Here is an 18,460-nt window from a genome sequence, read left to right on the forward strand (position 1 = left end):
TTAGGTTGAAACTGCTATAAGATTTATGGGCTGAGCCAATACAACTAATAAAATCATAGAATTACAGACTGAATTAGATCTATATTTATAATTATCTAAAAATAGTTTTGTAGTGCACTGGCATGAATCTCATGAGGAGAAAAAATATTTGCTAAAACATCTTTTTCTCCTTGTTGAATTCAAGCCGACTCACTCTAAAATAGTTTTGCGATAGTTATAAGTCTAACTCTATTTGTAATCTTATAAGTTTGCTAGTTATGCTAATTTAATTTTATAAAATTTTTAATTCAACCATCCAAATAGACCGTAATTTAAATTTGTGTTTGGGTCAAGAAACCCTGCCTCAAAAGCTAAGTAAGTTGGATTTAAGAGCTGCTATGATGTCACAACCTACCAACTTAAAACCTGTTAGCCAAACAAAGTCCTTCCAGTGTATTAGGTCAGGCTGACTTAAACAATAGATGAGAAAAATTTAGCTAAGTTTGAAATTTTAACTTGAGAGGTGCATGTCACAAATCACAATTTATTTGACTAATCTTATAGATGGAAGAACCTGCCATCTGCTTGTTTGTCAAACCATATTGCCTCACCATGTATCGCAGTAGAAGCCCACACACTGACTTCTATCGGGTTTGTTCAGCCATGAAAATCACACACTGTAGTTGAGGTTGCTTGGTTCGCGATCAAAATTGAAATCAGAATAAAAATCGAAATGTCTTGGAATCGAAATTGGAATGACAAATCTTTCAAAATATTTGGTTCAAAATCGAAATTGGAATGAAAATTTGAATCCATAGATGAGAGTAAGAATTGATTCGATGTAGATTGGACCATTCTTATTTTACCCTGAAATTGAAATGGAACTTTTTCCAACTAAACGGTTGGAATAAAAGTCATTCATTTCTATTTTGATTTTAGACTTTGCTCTCTGTACTCTCTTAATGTAGTTAATATGGTTTCTGGAGAGTTCTGGTTGCAATGATGTTAAAATGTTCTGTATTTATTTTTTTTGCATAAAAACATTAAATGCATGTTTTCAGGAAGCACTCAATGACCACCCTTCTTTACACCCACACCATTGTGCATGAGTTTTCGCATGCCAATAAGAGGGTATATGCGTGGATCTTCTCCTAATTAAGTTCTCCTTAATTAGTAAGAGCGTAAGGTCGCTCGGGTGTCCTTAATCCCGCTTTCTTAAGGCATCACAGTCAACAAGGATTTATTTTTATTTTCGCTGGCTAATCTTGTTCTCAAAATTCCAGAGAGTCCATGTTATCCCCCATTAAATTACCCAACTTTAAGGACACGGCCTCAAATATTGCAAAAAAAAACTTTAAGGACACGTCCAAGGGGGAATCCCACGTTACCTATATTAATCCCTCTTTTTCGGTCCACAATGTCCAGCCATCCCATAAAATCTATTTTCCCGTTGAAATGAATTATCCACGGTGCTTAAAAAATATCATAAGATGCTATACATATTTTAAAAATATTCATCAATAAATAAATAAATATATATATATTAAAATATTAAAAAAATTTAAAAATATTTAAATAATTTAAATAAATATCATATAACTGTCATTTTTTGGATGAATATTTTAAAATATTTATATTATCCTATGATACTTTTTAACTATCGTAGGAGATTTCATTCTCTTTCGAAAATGGATTATCTTCACTCATTTAATTTACATCACCTTTTCAATTTATCAAAATAGGTCGTTGTTCCCTTCTTAGTCCTCGCATCCCATATTTGCCCCTCATTTTTTGTTCGCAAGAGCTGACCCAACCATCGTTCGTCGGGCCTTCTTTCCATCTTCTCTACTTTTTCTCATTTTAAAACCCAACCCAGCCACCCTGACCCTCTTCCTCTAACCCACATCTCCATTAATTAACTCTTTTTCTCTGCCTTCCTTCTCTTTCGGAACTCTGCATTTCTTATCATGGCCACCTCCCCTTCATCTCTTCTTTTCCCTAGGTAACAACATTCTTTACTTCTATTTTTTTTTCTTATCATAATACTATATATTGCATGTACCTCATGGGCTATCGATACTAACTTTTATTAATGCTATTTTTTCCGCTTGCATCTACAAATTTTGTTATAACTCATGCATCTCCATATTTATTTCATTGGTGTATATAGTTTTGATCCATTACTATCTGACTTTTTACTTCTCTATGCTTGATATTGAGCCCATTGATGCCTTCTCTTTGGGTTTTCCTCTAAGGAAAATGATTGCCCTTTGCCAAAATAAAAAAAGGGAAAAGGATATCCAAGGCTTCCCATTGTTCTCAATTGCAGATCCATTCATACGTTTCAATCAACAGATGATTATGATGTTAGTACGGTCGATGCCGATAGCATAACTGCTATCATGGTTGGTGCCAGCAGCATAGTTGGAAATATGCTGTCCATCATCATTATGGCGACGATGGCATGTGAGGGTGAGGGCTCAACTAGCACCAAAGGTTGTGGCCTATTGATTGTGGAATGCCCTTGAGCCAAGTCGGACCCATCGATAAGGCGCAAAGGTGTTGTGTCATGGCAAAATGGATGCTTAGGAGCTTAAATCTGTGCCCAATCATAAGATGTAGCTTGGCACATTCAAATCGAAACTTGCAGCAACCACAGCCTACGACAGCATGACCATCAAGTTGCACCATGGTGACTCACACCGCAACCTCCCATGGAATGAAGTCGATTCACGAGCTCCGATTCCAAGAGCAATTCTTTATAGAATAGAAGCAATCCTTGAGCTGATCTAGAGTGTATTGTATATGTTAAGGTCCACTGAATACCTATAACTTTTGCAGTTGTCATAGGCCTCCACGTTGGCCCCTCCTAGCTAGCGGATTTCTTGGCATTGCAATGCGCAGTGGCAGCGGCAGCGGTGTCTTCCGTGAAATGTTGTTCACTAAGAAGCTGATACCGAGTGATGTGGGGAAGCTGAAACATGCGACATGGTTCTTCCCTGAGGTGTCTTTGGAGTCGGCGAACGAGCTCTTCCTCGAGTTTCAAGACTTGGCGAGTAGGCCATATAGGCCTTCCAGTGTCGTTAAGTTTGTGAAGGAGTTTCAAGCCAAGAATTCTATTTTCTTCCATCGACGCAAGAAGCAATAGAGAATATATATATATTTCATGATTAAAGCAGTCCCCCTGTAAACAAGAGGAGGGCCAAAAAAAATGGGAACGTGATGGTCGATTTAGGCCTCAGATATAAAAGAGAGGTCAAGGACGAGAAGGGCATATCCAGGCCTATGACAGCATATGAGGTGAAACAGGTGCATCATGGGAAGAAAAGGATAAAGATCTTTGTGTTGCGGCTTAGTTGAGGGGGGATGTGGGAGAGTTGGAGGCAGGATTGTCCATAATTCGGTTTTAGATAAAAAAATAATTTAAATTAAATCAAATATAGTTTGATTTGATTTTTGATTTTTATTTTCAAAAATTTTGATTTTTAATTTAATTTGGTTAAAAATAAAAAAAATTTGAAAATCGAATCGAAAATTGAAGTCAACCTTCGTCAACTTTATGAAATAATTACTAACTCTTATTTAAATTTACGTTGTTTACTGTATTGAGAACTTGTTGGTTATATGAATGGATGATTGGATATTTAGATTTGATTTATTGTTATAAGTTACTGCGATGCTTGATTGCTTGTTTGTATTGTAAATGATGTGGTTTTTGATATGTTACATTTTGCTGATTATCGATTTATCATTTATCAATTATCAATATACTATTACTTATTAATTATTAATTTTTAATATAAAAAATTTTCGATCAACAGATTTTGAATTTAATTAAATATAATGTAACAAGCTAATAATAGATCGATAATAATTAAAAATAAATAATTAAAAATAGATAAAATTATGAAAAAAAATGAATAACTGAACCGAAATTCTCGGTTTGGTTTCGATTTAGTTCCTCTTTTATTGGAATTGATTTTCAATTTTTATTTTTTGTTATTCGATTTTCGGATCAAATCAGATCGGTTAAAAGTGAATGAACAGTCCTAGTTGGAGGAACAAAGTCTCTTTATGAATGGAATTAATGATGCTTTTTTTTTTTTTTTTTGCTTTTTAAGTCATTGCTCAACAATGACAAACTTAGGATATAATACAACTAAACCTTGGCCTTATACTAGTTTTGTTGGTCTATTTACCTGGTAATTTTTGGTCATGAAAACTTAAATGCTTTGTGGCTGTGAAGTCACAAGACTATGGTTAATACAACGACAGATTCCTGCAGTTACTTGAACTATGTATCAAATTACGTATAAATATTTTCTTTGTCTATCTGTTATTATCTGACTTTGTCATGTTTTAGTGAATTCCAATATTTCCAGTTATGCATGATTTTGTCTACATGCTTTCACTCACTTTGTCATTGTTTCCTATTCCGTACTGCTGCTGCTAGTCCGGTTGCGTGTAGAATTCCAGAGTCATAATAATAATTTGAGGAATAGAAAGATCACTACATAACTGAATCACCATCTAGTAAGAAGGAAGGTTATATATGTTTTTTTTTAGGCCAAAAGTTCTACCAGAATATTGAAATCCTCTCACAAGAATGTGAAAAATATTTGTTTTGACTACCCCGAAAACATAAAGCTATTTGCCTCCTAGTCCTTGCATAGATCATTTGTCAGTTTTACTTTGTATAACCTTTTCCCTGAAATATGTGCTTCTTTTCTCTCAAAAAGAAAGTTTATGTTCTCTCCAAGAGAAAGAAAAAATAAATTATAAAGAGAAAAATTTATATTACTTTGAAATTGTTGATAGTTTCATCATCTCAGCCCCAAGCCATAGATCAAAATTTCTCAAATCATCGATCCTTGATATGTGTTGGTTTGATATGGGTTTGAGATGAGGATATATCAATAGAAATTTAAATAAAATTTCAATAAAAAATGACCACATTTTGTCTGTCCCTCTCAATTGCATGGCACACATATGAGAAATGAAGCAACAAATAAAATTGATGAGTTAGGCTTTTGGTGTGGCAGAGATGTAGAATCTACGAAAATACGTTTGCTAAAAAAAAAAAAAAAAAAAAATATTTGATTTTTTTTTTTGATAAATAGAAACATTAATTCATCTATAAAGCATATTACACGAAAAGGCAGAAAGGTGCCAATAACGAAGCCAAAATAGGAGCTCAGAAGGCCTGACAGGAGATGTCTAAACAAAATTATAAAGCATACGGAACTGAAAAAAAAGAAACAAAATTATAGCATAGTAAGTATTAATATAGCAGTGCAAAGGGTTTTGAAAAAAAAAATATAAGCCCCAAAATAGCTTGAATAATGCAAATTGTAAAGCAGCCCTTAAAACAGCTCTCGAAAAGGACAATACGAATTATCCAGCTAGATGGGTTCAGAGCCCTTGGTCCACAACAATAGGTATTTGAGACAATCAAACATTGTTGATGCACTGAATAAATTTCCAACAAAGACGAAAATGACAGAGTAATTCAGCTCTAACACTAAGATCATCGTGTATCCACTATTTAGAAGAATTTTTGAGAGAAAAAAATTATATCCCATCAATTTGCCATTAATTCTTTATCTCATGCTGGTCAAAAACAATAGAAAAATCATGCACTAGAAATTTTCCAACCAGAGAAGATTTGCTCCTCTTTGAAGTCCATTGTAACTCATCCTTGGAGAAGACTAAAGCTCCATAAATCTCTCTTCTAAAGTAGAGACGTTAGCTGCAGTAGAGCGAGGCATCTTCCTATGAAATTTGTGAGGACCCTAAACTATCTGCACCCAAAAATGGGCGGAGTCCATTGCACGAGTGTGCAAACAGTCACTAGACAAATAGGGGGATAGGGAATCCATCCCTTTTCCTTTCTGATTAGAAGCTTCAACAGGATTATCAAAGGAAGCTACAGAAAAGACATCCGAAGAGAGATTCATCTTGGAACTCACTGGCACTGAGAACCCCCTTAAGAAGGGTTAGTCGAAATCCTAGACTTATCACTCTTTTTCTCTAAGGAACGCTCGTCTCTTAGTGAGAGACAAAAAAAATGTATGCTATTTACTATGAAGATTATGCATTTTAATCCAACCAAAAGTTTGGCATGAGTTTGAGTTGACTTGGCATATATCTTTCATGTGTTTTGACACATGTCATATTTCTGAATGATCGCTACTTCAACTTTGGAGGTTTCTCCGCATGAGAAGATCAACTATTTTCATATACTCATTAAGAAGAAAATTCTTACACTTAAGAATCTCAAAAGAAAAGAAAAACAAACAAATAAGAAAAAAAAAAAAAAAGAGAACTGGCCTTTCCCAAGTTGTGTCCATCATGCTCAAAAAGAGGAAGACACCAATCATCTTTTCTGGAACTGTCCATTTTTTTTTGGAATGCTTTAATATTTTCAATATCCTCCTCTTACTAGAAAATTTTGATGTTTTTGTTGGATTAGCTAGAGGGAAGCCTCTTTCATGAAAGAGCTCCAGGTCTAGCTAAAATTAGAAGAAAGTTTGATAGCCTTTAACCTATTTTTAAGTAATTTTGTTACTTGAGCACTTCTTTAATTTGTTTTCTACTACTACTATTTTTTTTTTTCTTCTTTCTTTTGTTCTATATTACTAATCTTTATTTGCAGAATGGAAGTGATCGTGCTTTGATCCAATCCTTCTTTTAAGAAAAATGATTTTTGTATCTCTTTATCTTTTTTCTGTTTTTGTGAGAACTGCAATGAGATGTGCTGCTGAATATTTTTTTTCTTTGGATAAGATTTTATTATTGGAGAGTAAGGAACAAGAAATTTCAAATCCATTTACCTTCATCTCATTGCAGCCTACCTCTTTTCTTCCATGGAGTACATCACATCACAAGTCCAACAACTTAATTCTATTAATTAATTACTCGGCTCCAAAAATTTAGATCATCAAAGAATAAATCAACAATGGATAACCAGATTTAACATCTTTTGTCATCTGTGACCCAAAAAATTCATACATGAAAATTGAAACTACGTGTTAACTAATCATTTTGCTTCAAAAATTTATGTTGTTGGAGAAGGTGAACTCTAGATCTGCTGTTTTATCCAGTGGAAAAAAAAAAAAATCCCAACCCAATAAAACCCACCTGGTTTAGCCCAACCACCTGGTTAAGATTATTAATCCTATATTCCGTACGGATATGGTACTCAATATCCAATCAATGTAGGCGGAACATCATATCCGAAAACAAATCCGTATAACACTACCGAACGGCTGAAAGGGGCTCTCTCCGCTTGCGCATTCCGCAACCGTATGTTTCTCCCCCTGGTTCCCATTTTGCCCCTTCTCTTCATTGCCTCTTCTTGCTCCTCTCTCGCTCCCCCACCCGCCCTTTCCCCCTCTCTTCGTGGAAATCGCCTAATGGATTGGCTCGCCGGATGATTTTGCTCTAATTGGGGCCTGGATCTCGTCTCCGAGTACCGTCTTAGGTCGCGAGAGCTCGTCCTCTGATGTAAGTTTTGGTCTGCTTCTTGATTAATCGAAATTTCGATATATTCTTAAACTTGTTTTTGGGGGGCCTGGAACCTCTTTAGGGTTAGATTTATAGATTTCCCTTTTATTTCTTGCTAAAATTTTGCTCTTAATTTAAGGGTTTTCTAGAGTTCCAGACGAGTTAGGGTTTTGGAGCGAGTGCGGGAGCCGAATTGAGTGATTTCGGCTGTTGATTTGTTTAATTGGTGGCGTGATTCGGAGGTTTTTGCTCTTTACGATGGCTTGAGAAAGATAGAGAAAAGCGAGTGGTGGAAAGCACTAGTGAATCATGGGGACCAGCGAGAGTGACGCGCCGCCGAAGGCGCCGAAGACATCAGGGGCGCAGGTACGCGATCTATCTTCCAAGATCTCATATTTTGTTCAAATTCGACAGTTTGGTCTTTTTTTTCTCTCTCAAGTGTGAAAATTGTTTCCTTTCTTGTTCAGGAGCAGCCTCCAGCCACAAGCTCCAGTCCTACCACCACTATGTACCCAGACTGGTCGGGATTTCAGGTGATCTGGGTGTAGATGTTTACTTATGTTTTGATTGGACGGAAGTTTCATATTTTTTGATACGTTCTGGATTTATAGAAAAAAATTGTAAATTTAGATATCATAACCTTGTAGTTTTTATTTGATTAGGCATACTCTCCAATTCCGCCGCATGGGTTCTTTCATTCTCCTGTGGCCTCAAGTCCCCAGGCTCATCCTTACATGTGGGGTGCTCAGGTGCTCTTTATTTGTATTATACCTTGCTTTAAATCATTTGATCGTATGTCTCAGATCTTTCGCTTCCTGTGCTGGATTTATAGGTCTTGTTGATTGGAAGGTTTAGAATTGAGACAATTTGAAATTGAAAATATTGGAAATCATAATTAAACAAGAAAAACATGTTTACCAGTCCAACTGTGTAGTGAAATATACAAGGCCAGTTGTTTCTTGGAAGACAAAATCTCATGCAGCATGTTGAGAGTACCTTAATATGATTATTTGGCTGGGATAATTGTTCATAGGCCATCTCGCTGGTTGATGGGTTCTATGATCAGTTCTGTTAAAAAAAGGTCAATGAAGGCCCTATCTCACAACACTACCTGCCTCTTTTTGCTAGTTTGTTGTTTACTGATCATTCTTTTGACCTTCAATAAAAGGTGAATAAAGGGGAAAAAAATTTAATGCATGAAACCTCAGCTTTTAAAAAGAGTAGAATTGGCAAGGAAGTAACAAAAGAATCCACCAATATAAACTTGCTTTGGTTGGGATTAAGATTAGAAACAAGTAGGACCGAGACTATCTCCGGACATGATACTTGAGTTGTTGCTAGAAGCCTGTTTAAGACTTGTCTCTAGGCTGTTTTTGTGTTGAGCCTATATATGGGCCTTTTATTGTGTGACATGGTTGGTGGATATGGTTGTTGATATTAATGCATTCATGGGGAACATAATGGAAAGAAAAGGGACTACAGAAAAGGTTCTTAATAACCATTTACATAAGGTGGAGTAGTGGATTTCTGAGGTCACATTTATCTAGTAATGATGAAATCTATTTATATGTTTCCTCTTTTCTCTTTTCAGCACCTCATGCCTCCATTTGGGACCCCACCACCTCCATATGTTATGTATCCTCATGGAGGGTTATATGCTCATCCATCTATTCCACCGGTATATGTTATAGAATATCTTCGGCCACAGTTGTTTTCCTTTGAATGTTTAACTTTTTTACCTGTAGTCAATGCAGAACGCAAACTAACTAGTTGTGCCACTGTATATCTTTGAACAGGGTTCTCACCCTTTTGGTCCCTACGCTGTTCCTTCCACAAATGGCAATCCTGAGGCTTCTGTAAGTTCCCTGCTTAACCATGCTATCATTAAATTTATGCATGCTATATACATGATAATGTGTTATATATGCATCTCAACCTATAGGGGGCTGTGACTACGGGAATGGAAGGTGATGGTAAGTCATCTGAAGGTAAGGAAAGGAGTCCTATCAAGAGATCAAAGGGAAGTTTAGGAAGTTTAAACATGATTACGGGAAAGAACAACGATCTGGGTAAAACATCAGGAGCAGCCAATGGTGTCTTCTCTCAAAGGTATAAAAACATGCAGGCACAAATTTTCGAATGCTTATCTCTATGCTTCATGCTGGTACTTCATGCCCACTATTTTGAAAATTCCAATAAGTGACCTGAAAAAAGCATGATCTTTGCAGCAGTGAAAGTGGAAGTGAAGGTTCGAGCGATGGAAGTGATGTAAATTCTCAGAATGTAAGATACATTCCCTGCATCTTTATCGCTTTGTAGAACCTCACCACCCCCCTTTTCCCCACAAAAAAAAAAAAAAGTTATGAGTGTAACATTCATCATCTGTTATGCAACAAAAGATTCTATAGATCCTAGCACAGCACCATTTTTACAATGGAAAACAGTTGCTGATGTGGTGCACACTTCAAGTTTGAGTATTAATTCTTAGAAATCCATAATATAGAAATCTATTAACCATTTTAAGTCATTAAGAGTGTAATAAATGGTAATCACTAAATGATAATGTTATGTTGATTTTTTCTCATACTTGGCATTTCCTGTTTTAATTATTATTTGTCTACTTTAAAGTTTAAACATCTAGACAATTGTAGCAACTTTTCTGACAGTTTTGTAGTCATGATTATAGTTATATGTAAAAATAATCAACTGGCTTGTGAGCATTTATGTACATCAAACGCCATGGATACAATCCTGTGCAAAGCTGCATCGGAATTTGGATCTGCATATTTTCTTTAAATTCTTTCGAGGAGCAGTATTTTTTCTTTTATTATGACTAACACGTGCTCTAATCATGTTGGTTTAAATGAGAAGTGCTTTGTTATTCCTGCTCCTTAGGATGCTGCATGTAAAATCATTCAGTTCGTTATGGCTAATGTTGTGTAAGCTGTAAGCTTTTACAGGACTCGCAAGCAAAGATGTGTGGTGGACGGGATTCTTTTGATGGTAGGATAGCTGATATTCACTAATGAGACAATTTCCTAATATCTGCTTTACCAATAATATAGTATTTTGACTCATATGCTATAGCAGAGGTATCCCAAAATGATACCACTGCCCGTGGTTCTCAGAATGGAGTATCTCGTGCACCAACACAGGCAGCAGCAAGTCAAACCATTCCGATAATGCCTATGCCAGTTGCTGGTGTGCCTGGAATGGTTGCTGGCCCCACCACAAACTTAAATATAGGGATGGACTACTGGAATGCATCAAACCCACCAACCATCCCTCCAGTTCGTGGGAAGGCCCCTGCAGCCACAGTTGCAGGGGCAATGGTTCCTGGTGGGCTTGTTGGATCTCGGGAGAATGTTCCATCAGAGCTTTGGATACAGGTGTTTTCTTTGTAACCACTGTTCTTGTCATTGTGAATGATTTATTTCAAAGTTCTATATGTGGACTGATCTATATTGGCATTACTTTTTAAAGATCAGTATTTTCTGGGATTAGCTCAAAAATTGCTTCTGATGAATTCTAACTTGTAGCTTGTAATTTGTGCTTTGGTCTTGCATATTGTTAGGAATGATCCTCTTTTTTATTTTATTTTATTTTATTTTATTTTTATTTTTTTTTATTTTTTTTTGTGTGTGTTATACTTGTAACTTGGTTATTATAGAAGTTCAGGCTTTTGGTTTTAATATAACTTTAGCCCAATATTTATGCTTTTAATAAGCTTTTTTCCACATGTAACAACTGTTTTCCTTTAATTTATCTCACTTTCTGTCTATTGTTTGAATACATGATGGCTTATTCTTGTTTGGCAATTTTTGCTGAGGTTGTTACTTAACACTCAGTTGAGAAGTGTAAACTTATTTCTGGCACTAATGGATTCCATTAGTGTTACTGTTACAGCTAGGCTTCGTGTTTATTACTGTTTTAAAGCAATGATTGATTTCCAAACATCTAGCACGAAACAAAAGCCCCGAGCATCCATTCCACCTGGTCATAAGCACAATAAATTTCCAACATTTGTTCTCAACAGAATGATATCTCGTTATCTTGCACAATAGTCTTCCACATAGATATATTTTCAATGTAATCTATATATCTTTTTATTTTTTTATCCTTTAATATAGCATATGTAGTATTTGTGAATGCACTTGTTGTTGTGATGATTTACAAAGGTTTTGCTTTTTAGCAGTATCCCGGTTAAGTCATCTATCAGAATATAAATGAGTGAAGCACCCTCCCTTGTAAATTTTCTTTTTCCATTTGAAATTGTTTTTTGTTCTTCATGCCTCTTTCTGTCCTTCATTTCATAAACCCTTGAACCTTCATAATCTTTCCTTTTCCTGTCCTCCTTGACCTGTGCTGTCAATACTAGACCATGTTTTGGATTCTAAAAAATGTTAGTCTTGTTTCCTTGCATGGCATGATTTCATGAAATTACATCATACTTTGGGTGAATCTTGGAATAATTGATGATTATCTGGACAGGATGAAAGAGAACTCAAAAGGCAGAAAAGAAAGCAGTCAAACAGGGAATCTGCACGTCGGTCCAGGTTGCGCAAACAGGTATAATATGCATAATTTGAGGCAGAAAGCTTTTGGAGGAAGTACTGAATATTACCTTGACATGTTATATGCATAATATTGGTTGAGTTTTGACTTTACAGGCGGAGTGTGAAGAACTTGCTCGACGTGTTGAGGCTTTGAAAGAGGAAAATACTGCCCTAAGAGCAGAAGTAGACAGGATGAGGAAGGACTATGAACAGCTTCTTGCTCAAAATGCCTCTCTCAAGGTATTGAGCGTTATCTATGCTAGCATGTTGATCTGCCTGCAGCATGACAGCCAAAGACTAATGGTCCTGGAACTGCTACTTTGCAGGAGAAACTTGGGGAACCCACTAAAGGATCAGAAGATGCAAAACTTGATGAGAACAACCAAGATTCTGTTGATGACACTCAAAAGCACTCAGATTCTATTGTGAAAGCAGGGCAACCAGATTCTGCACCAAGTGGTTGCTGAGACCACAACTGCTTCATACCATTTTCTGGATCATAACCTGACTAGAATTTGACCATGCCCACATCACATAGTATTTTTAAATGAAGATTAAAATATGATGCAGTAAATTACTACTAGGTAGCCATGTTGTTGATGCTGACCTCTCTAAGCATGGTTCCTGTTATTATTTTGCCTTGACTGATCTTTTAACAGTCAAGTCAAGCAGGACGTGTTGGAACCAAGTCTGGCCCTTGTCTTTTAAAAGGAAGGCTTGTGACCTTTTTCGCTCCTTATCTACTGTGGATGCCTTATGGTTTGATGCAATGTATAATTAGTGAGAGTTAATTATTTACCACTATGTAATAGAAGTTTTATATAGACAAACATTTCTTAATGTAGTATGTAAACACTGTCAAATAATAGAACTATGATCGAGTTGTGATTTGCTGGTCCTTGTTGAAGATCTTAGTGGTGCTTTAAAGGTGTACCAGAAGATGAAGACATCGAAAACATGTGATATGCTTCTTCTTTTTTTTTTTTCCCCTGAAAGTTTTTCTGTCTGTGAAATAAATTTCCTAGATGTGATATTGAAGCCCTCCATGAATGCAGAAAGCATGAATTCCTTGGGTGACTGGTGGAATTCAAAACAGTCTAGATTGGATGATTATTTTACTTCTGAAATCATTTTCAGGTGTCCAGGTCGCTGGAGGAATTTTCAAGCATTTCAGCTCTCTGCAAGTTGAATCTGACAATATCTCAACTTAATAATATATTCTGATTCAATTGAAATCAGAAAGAAGCAGAAACGTTGGAGGAAAAGAACAATCTACTTGTTGGTGACCTTGGGAGTGGTAGATGTTGTTCCATTAAAAATTGGTTTGTTGCCTTTAGCACTTGTCAGGCACCCAAGTAATCCTTTAAAAAATGAATTCTATTCTTTTTAGTTTTTGTACCTTTTGTTTTTAGTTTATGAGCTAATTCATTCCAAGGCTAATAGGCCTTGTAAATTGACGTCTGGCTCTTTGCCTGCATAGTGAATACTTGTCTTAAGGTACTGCACTCAAGATATTCTAATCTATTTGGTTAAATGACAGGTGCTGATGACCATCATATATTTCAGAGCATGGATGATACAAACAGGACATATGAAGGTGACCCATAGCAGGAACCCTGATGTTATACTTGTAAATAATCCTCTGGAAAGTAGACTGCAGGAGCTATGTAGCATGGATCTAAAGATACATTCACAGAACGTACAGAAGGTGGCTGTAACATATGAGTGGTAGAATGTGTGATGGTTTTGCTGCCGCAGCTGGACTTGCGTGGGAACAAATGGCTGCAGTGGTTTTGTTAGGTGAGTAGATGACGTCATCTCCAGAACTCCATTTATAACATTATAGCTGATTGAGGATCCAGAACCTTGCATTTCCTGCACAACATAAATGTTCTCCAGAAGAGATGACTAATGAGAGGCTGAGCTGATATTGTCGGAGCCATTATTAGCAAGCCTGGTGTCAGGTACACAACCATAGTGGACCTTATGACAACCCATCTCCCTGTTTGTGCTTATTTCTCCAATATTATGTTGAGTTTCTTATATGTCAAATGATGGTGGAAACTTCTGCTTGACAGCTAGGTTCATGCCTTTTACATAATTGTTCTATTACCAGGTTTTTGTGCATGGTCTAGCAATTTTTGATGGTTCAGAATGCAAAATAGACTATTCAATTGGTTTTCCTTAATATTTCATTGATGTTAAATTATTATTTTGAAGGTGTTGTGAAGCATATGGCTTCCATTTTTTGCCCCTTTTGGTTGCCTGGTCCAGTAATAGTAATGGTTGTTGATAAGATGTATACCTTGTAACGAGTAAAGCTTCTCTGTTTCCTTAAAATGATCTTTAGCTTTCTTAGCCCTTGAGGCAATAAATCTCTGGCAGCCCTGTTAATAATTAATATCTACCTCCTTGTTTATTTTGGAAAAGGAACTTGGCAAAGACCAATCCATGCCATGCCTGGATTTTGTTTTTGGTGTAGTAGGGGTCTTGCATAAAGCATGTATGGATCATTGATTATCTGACCATCGTAAGTAGATTGCAATAGACTAGTGGCTGGCAGATAGGAGACCTTGTTGCTGCTGATGGTTTTTGTTTCAGAACTTGGGGCATTTGGAGGACTTGGAGGGTACGTGACTGGTAAGTAGTTCCAGGAAAAAGAGGGAAATTTTTTTGGCCACGATCTTTTAATCTTCTCCCTTGTAATTCTTAGGTGGTGACCTGAGGGATCGGACCTCGGTGGTTGGCCGATTAGGTTTTGTGAATGTTGTTGACAACTAGAGTTGCTGTCATTCTCCATTGCATGAGCCTGGAGAAACTAGCTAGATCAAGCTGCTGGTCTTGTTGGTAATCAACCTAGGTGGTCACGTTCAATATTTGTTTTCTTTTATAAAATTGTCAGTTGGTTCAATATATGTTTTCTTTTTTAAAATTGTCAGTTGATATGGAATTTGATCTCACGGTAATTTGAAGTTGGAAAGTCTCAAAGCAGCCGATCTCATTTTAACCAAATAAAATTACTTTCGGCAGTTGCCAATTGAACTTGCTGGAGACGTTTTAAGTCTGCCAATGAACTAGCACAACTTTGGTTGGACCAACCAAAAGGGCCATCTGGATGTAGGACCCAGATCCACGGGTGGAGATCAGATCAGTAGCTTGATAAAGCAGAAGGCATCAGATGCGCATTAACGGAGTAATCTCAAGGTTTTAAAAATATTAGACGTTACGTTTTACTGGAGGTTCTCCTTTCACCCACCCTCTCGTACAGACCAAAATCATGTGAGGGCATGTCACGGTCGGCGGTGGCCAAGCATCAATGCAACCCCAACATTGGATGCCCAACTAAAGATTCACAGACGATATAGAAGGGGGAAAGCAGTATACTTATCATCAAAAGCGGGTAATTGCACTGCAATACTATGCAAGAGAATAAGACAGATGAAAACTAAGTATTCTCAATAGAAACCCAAGAAGACTAGATTTCGCCAAACTGGAGCTTCCCGATCATCATCGCTGACCGCCAGTACCATCTGTTTGCACCTGCCTTTTGGTGTTCGAGGTACTATGAGTCCATCGTGTTTGATTGAAGCTCAGAAGGGGCATGGCAGTCTGCATGTTGACGGGCGCAATTTTGTACCCGACCCAAGCTGCTTGTTCTGGATGGCAAAATATTTCCAATCCCGGAGTTGACGGCTAGCCGGTCCAGCAGCAAGACGATCGATCTCCATGTGCAAGAATCCTCTCTTCCACTGTATTACATGTCCATCATTAAGCTGCTGGTTTGGGTAATCAGGAGGATGAGAAATTCTGTGCACACCGTGGGTGGTGTAGAAAATGTGACATAGAGTGTATTGCCTCGTCCGATTAATTCGCATAATCATTATTTTTCAATGCATATTTAATACATGTATGTCTTTTTTTTTTATTTAAAAATTTTGTATGACGAAAATATTTCTATTTTTTACAAAAAAGTATGATATCCTGTGGTGTAATATAGTCCAGGATGTCATAATATGGTCTAAAATATTATAATATGAAAGAAATATTTTTATCCAACTACTTTCTAATGTACATTTAATGCTTGCTGGTTGGTTTTTTCGTTTGAAAATTTTTAAAAATAAAAATACTCATATTCTTTAGAAAAAAATTATGATATCTTGTACATATTATGGATGTCATAATATGCACATAGAGCTGTCATAATTTTTTTAAAGAATAGAGATATTTTTACCATACAAAATTTTTAAATAATTTTTAAATGAAAAGTCGATCTACTGGCATTAAATGCGTATTGGAAATGGTGACTAGATGGATCAATCGAATGAGATGGTGTATTTCACGTCGGATTTTCTACGCTGTCTGCGGTGCACAAAAAATTTTGCTTAAGAGGATTGTCAAGCTCACCGTTTCTTTGGGCCGGTACCTCTTCAACGAAAGGAATCGCTTGACGCTTGTAAGGAAAGTTGGGTGAGTTTTGTCTTCAAAAGGAGAAAGGGGGCTGGGTATAAAGGATATCACCCAGCTGAATATTTCTCTGTTAGTGAAATGGTGATGGAGATTCATTACTAACGACCCTGGCACATGGAGAAAGCAGATAAAGCTTGCCTATCATCAGAAGGTTAAGTTGTCGAGCTATTGGAAGCCGCCTCGGAGGTGTTCAAGCCTTCGGAAAGATGTGACTAACTCCTTACTGGCTTTCTGGATCCCAGTTCGATTCAAGATTGGCAATGGACGAAAAATCTTGTTTTGGAAAGAAAGGTGGTTGTACGAGGCACCTCTAAAAAGTATCTTCCCTCAATGTTTGCTGGCAACTCAAAGAAAATGGTATGGTAGTCAAGTTCTTCAATTGACGCTCATTAACCTAGAAATTCGGAAACACTGCCACTAGCCCAAGCGAGCTTCAAGATCAGCTGAATCTTTTGTGGTCAATGCTGGTGCCAATTATCTAGAACGACGGAGAGGATAAAATTGAATGGAAGCAGGATGGAAGGGGGAATTTCTCGACGGCTTCTATGTATCAGTTCATGCAAAATTTTTTGTGCATTACGAACGGTGTAGAAAATTTAACATGGAGCACACTGCTTTTTATGATTGATCCACGTAGCTACTGTTTTCCAACACATTTAATGTCTAAAATTCTATTTTTTCATTTAAAAATTTTAAATGACAAAAATATCTTTGTCTTTTAGAAAAAATTATGACATCTTATGTTCATACATGCAGAAAGTCATAATTTTGACGTAGAATGTTATAATATACCATAGGATGTCATAATTTTTTTTCAAAAAATAGAAATATTTTTTTTATTCAAAATTTTTAAATAAAAAAGTGGAACTGCAGACATTAAATGCACATTAGAAAGTGGTTGGATAAAAATACTCATTTTATATTATGATATTCTGGACCATATCATGACATCCTAAGCCATATCATGATATCTTGTATGCAGGAAGTCATAATTTGATGCAAATTGTCATAATATGCCGCAGGATATAATAATTTTTTGGATCATATTATGAAATCCTGCATGTAGGAAGACATGATATGTCACAGAATGTCATAATTTTTTTCAAATAGTAGGGATATTTTTGTCATACAAATTTTTTAAACGAAAAATTGAAACTATAGATATTAAATGTGTATTGGAAAGAGGTGGTTATATGGACCAACCACATAAAACGGTATGCTTCACATCATATTTTCTATACCATTACACCACCCACGGCGCACAAAGAATTTCTCAACGTTCATAAATTCTATGGGGTTGAGATGCAGGTTCGCCTCATCCCTACGGAACATTAGCATCCCACTAAAGATTAAATGTTTCCTTTGGTTATGCTTGAAGAATAAAATTAACACTCAATTTGCAATTGGCAGAAAGATTGGAAAGAATTTAGGGGGATGTGTTCTTTGCAAAAATCCTACTGAGACTTTGGATCATCTATTTTCAGATTGCCCACTCTTTTGCATCATTTGGAGTCCTATTTGTAGATTATTGGGGGTGTAACAATCACAGAAGACCTTTAAAGGTCCCTGCATGGATTGGACTAACAGAAACTTCCCCAACCTGCGAGACCGGTGACCCTCATGCTTATTGGAGCCATCGCCTGGAGTTGTTGGAAAGCTAGAAATACCCGAGTCTTCCTTAACAAACATGCCTCTCCCCGGTTCGTGGCTGCTGAAAGTCTCAACCTTTTCAAGCTTTTGTCCAACCTTGGCGATGACGGTTCACAGAGGAAGAATGGATCTTTTATCAGAACGTTACCTACCCTTCTCGATGACCTGTAATTTTTCAGCTCTCTCTGTTACCGGTTATTCTGTGATGTTCGACAGACAGAACGAGATGACATCCCCGTTATCGTTTCATGGATCTTTTATCAGCTCCCCTGGATTGGAAGTCATTGTTTGTGTCACAACTC

General features: G+C 36.6%; 1 protein-coding gene across 10 annotated transcripts; it reads left to right on the forward strand.

The window, feature by feature from the left end:
* The first annotated feature begins 7,231 nt into the window (after nt 1–7,231).
* LOC105053811 (bZIP transcription factor 1-B) lies at nt 7,232–12,939 on the forward strand. Of its 10 annotated transcripts, none has more exons than XM_029267315.2 (13): nt 7,232–7,485; nt 7,625–7,851; nt 7,953–8,018; nt 8,148–8,234; nt 9,077–9,163; nt 9,282–9,341; nt 9,428–9,594; nt 9,714–9,768; nt 10,437–10,488; nt 10,573–10,874; nt 11,977–12,054; nt 12,156–12,281; nt 12,368–12,939. In XM_029267315.2, the coding sequence occupies exons 2-13, from the start codon at nt 7,795–7,797 to the stop codon at nt 12,506–12,508; spliced, it is 1,278 nt and encodes a 425-aa protein (XP_029123148.1). In that variant the 5' UTR covers nt 7,232–7,485; nt 7,625–7,794; the 3' UTR covers nt 12,509–12,939. The 10 variants fall into 10 exon arrangements, with proteins under 10 accessions (XP_029123148.1, XP_029123151.1, XP_029123155.1 ...); XM_029267318.2 differs by having other exon boundaries at nt 10,576–10,874; XM_029267322.2 differs by having other exon boundaries at nt 10,446–10,488.
* The last annotated feature ends 5,521 nt before the right edge of the window (nt 12,940–18,460 follow it).

This window comes from Elaeis guineensis, chromosome 11 (assembly GCF_000442705.2).
Source record: "Elaeis guineensis isolate ETL-2024a chromosome 11, EG11, whole genome shotgun sequence".
In the NCBI taxonomy this organism is placed as follows: Eukaryota; Viridiplantae; Streptophyta; class Magnoliopsida; order Arecales; family Arecaceae; genus Elaeis; species Elaeis guineensis.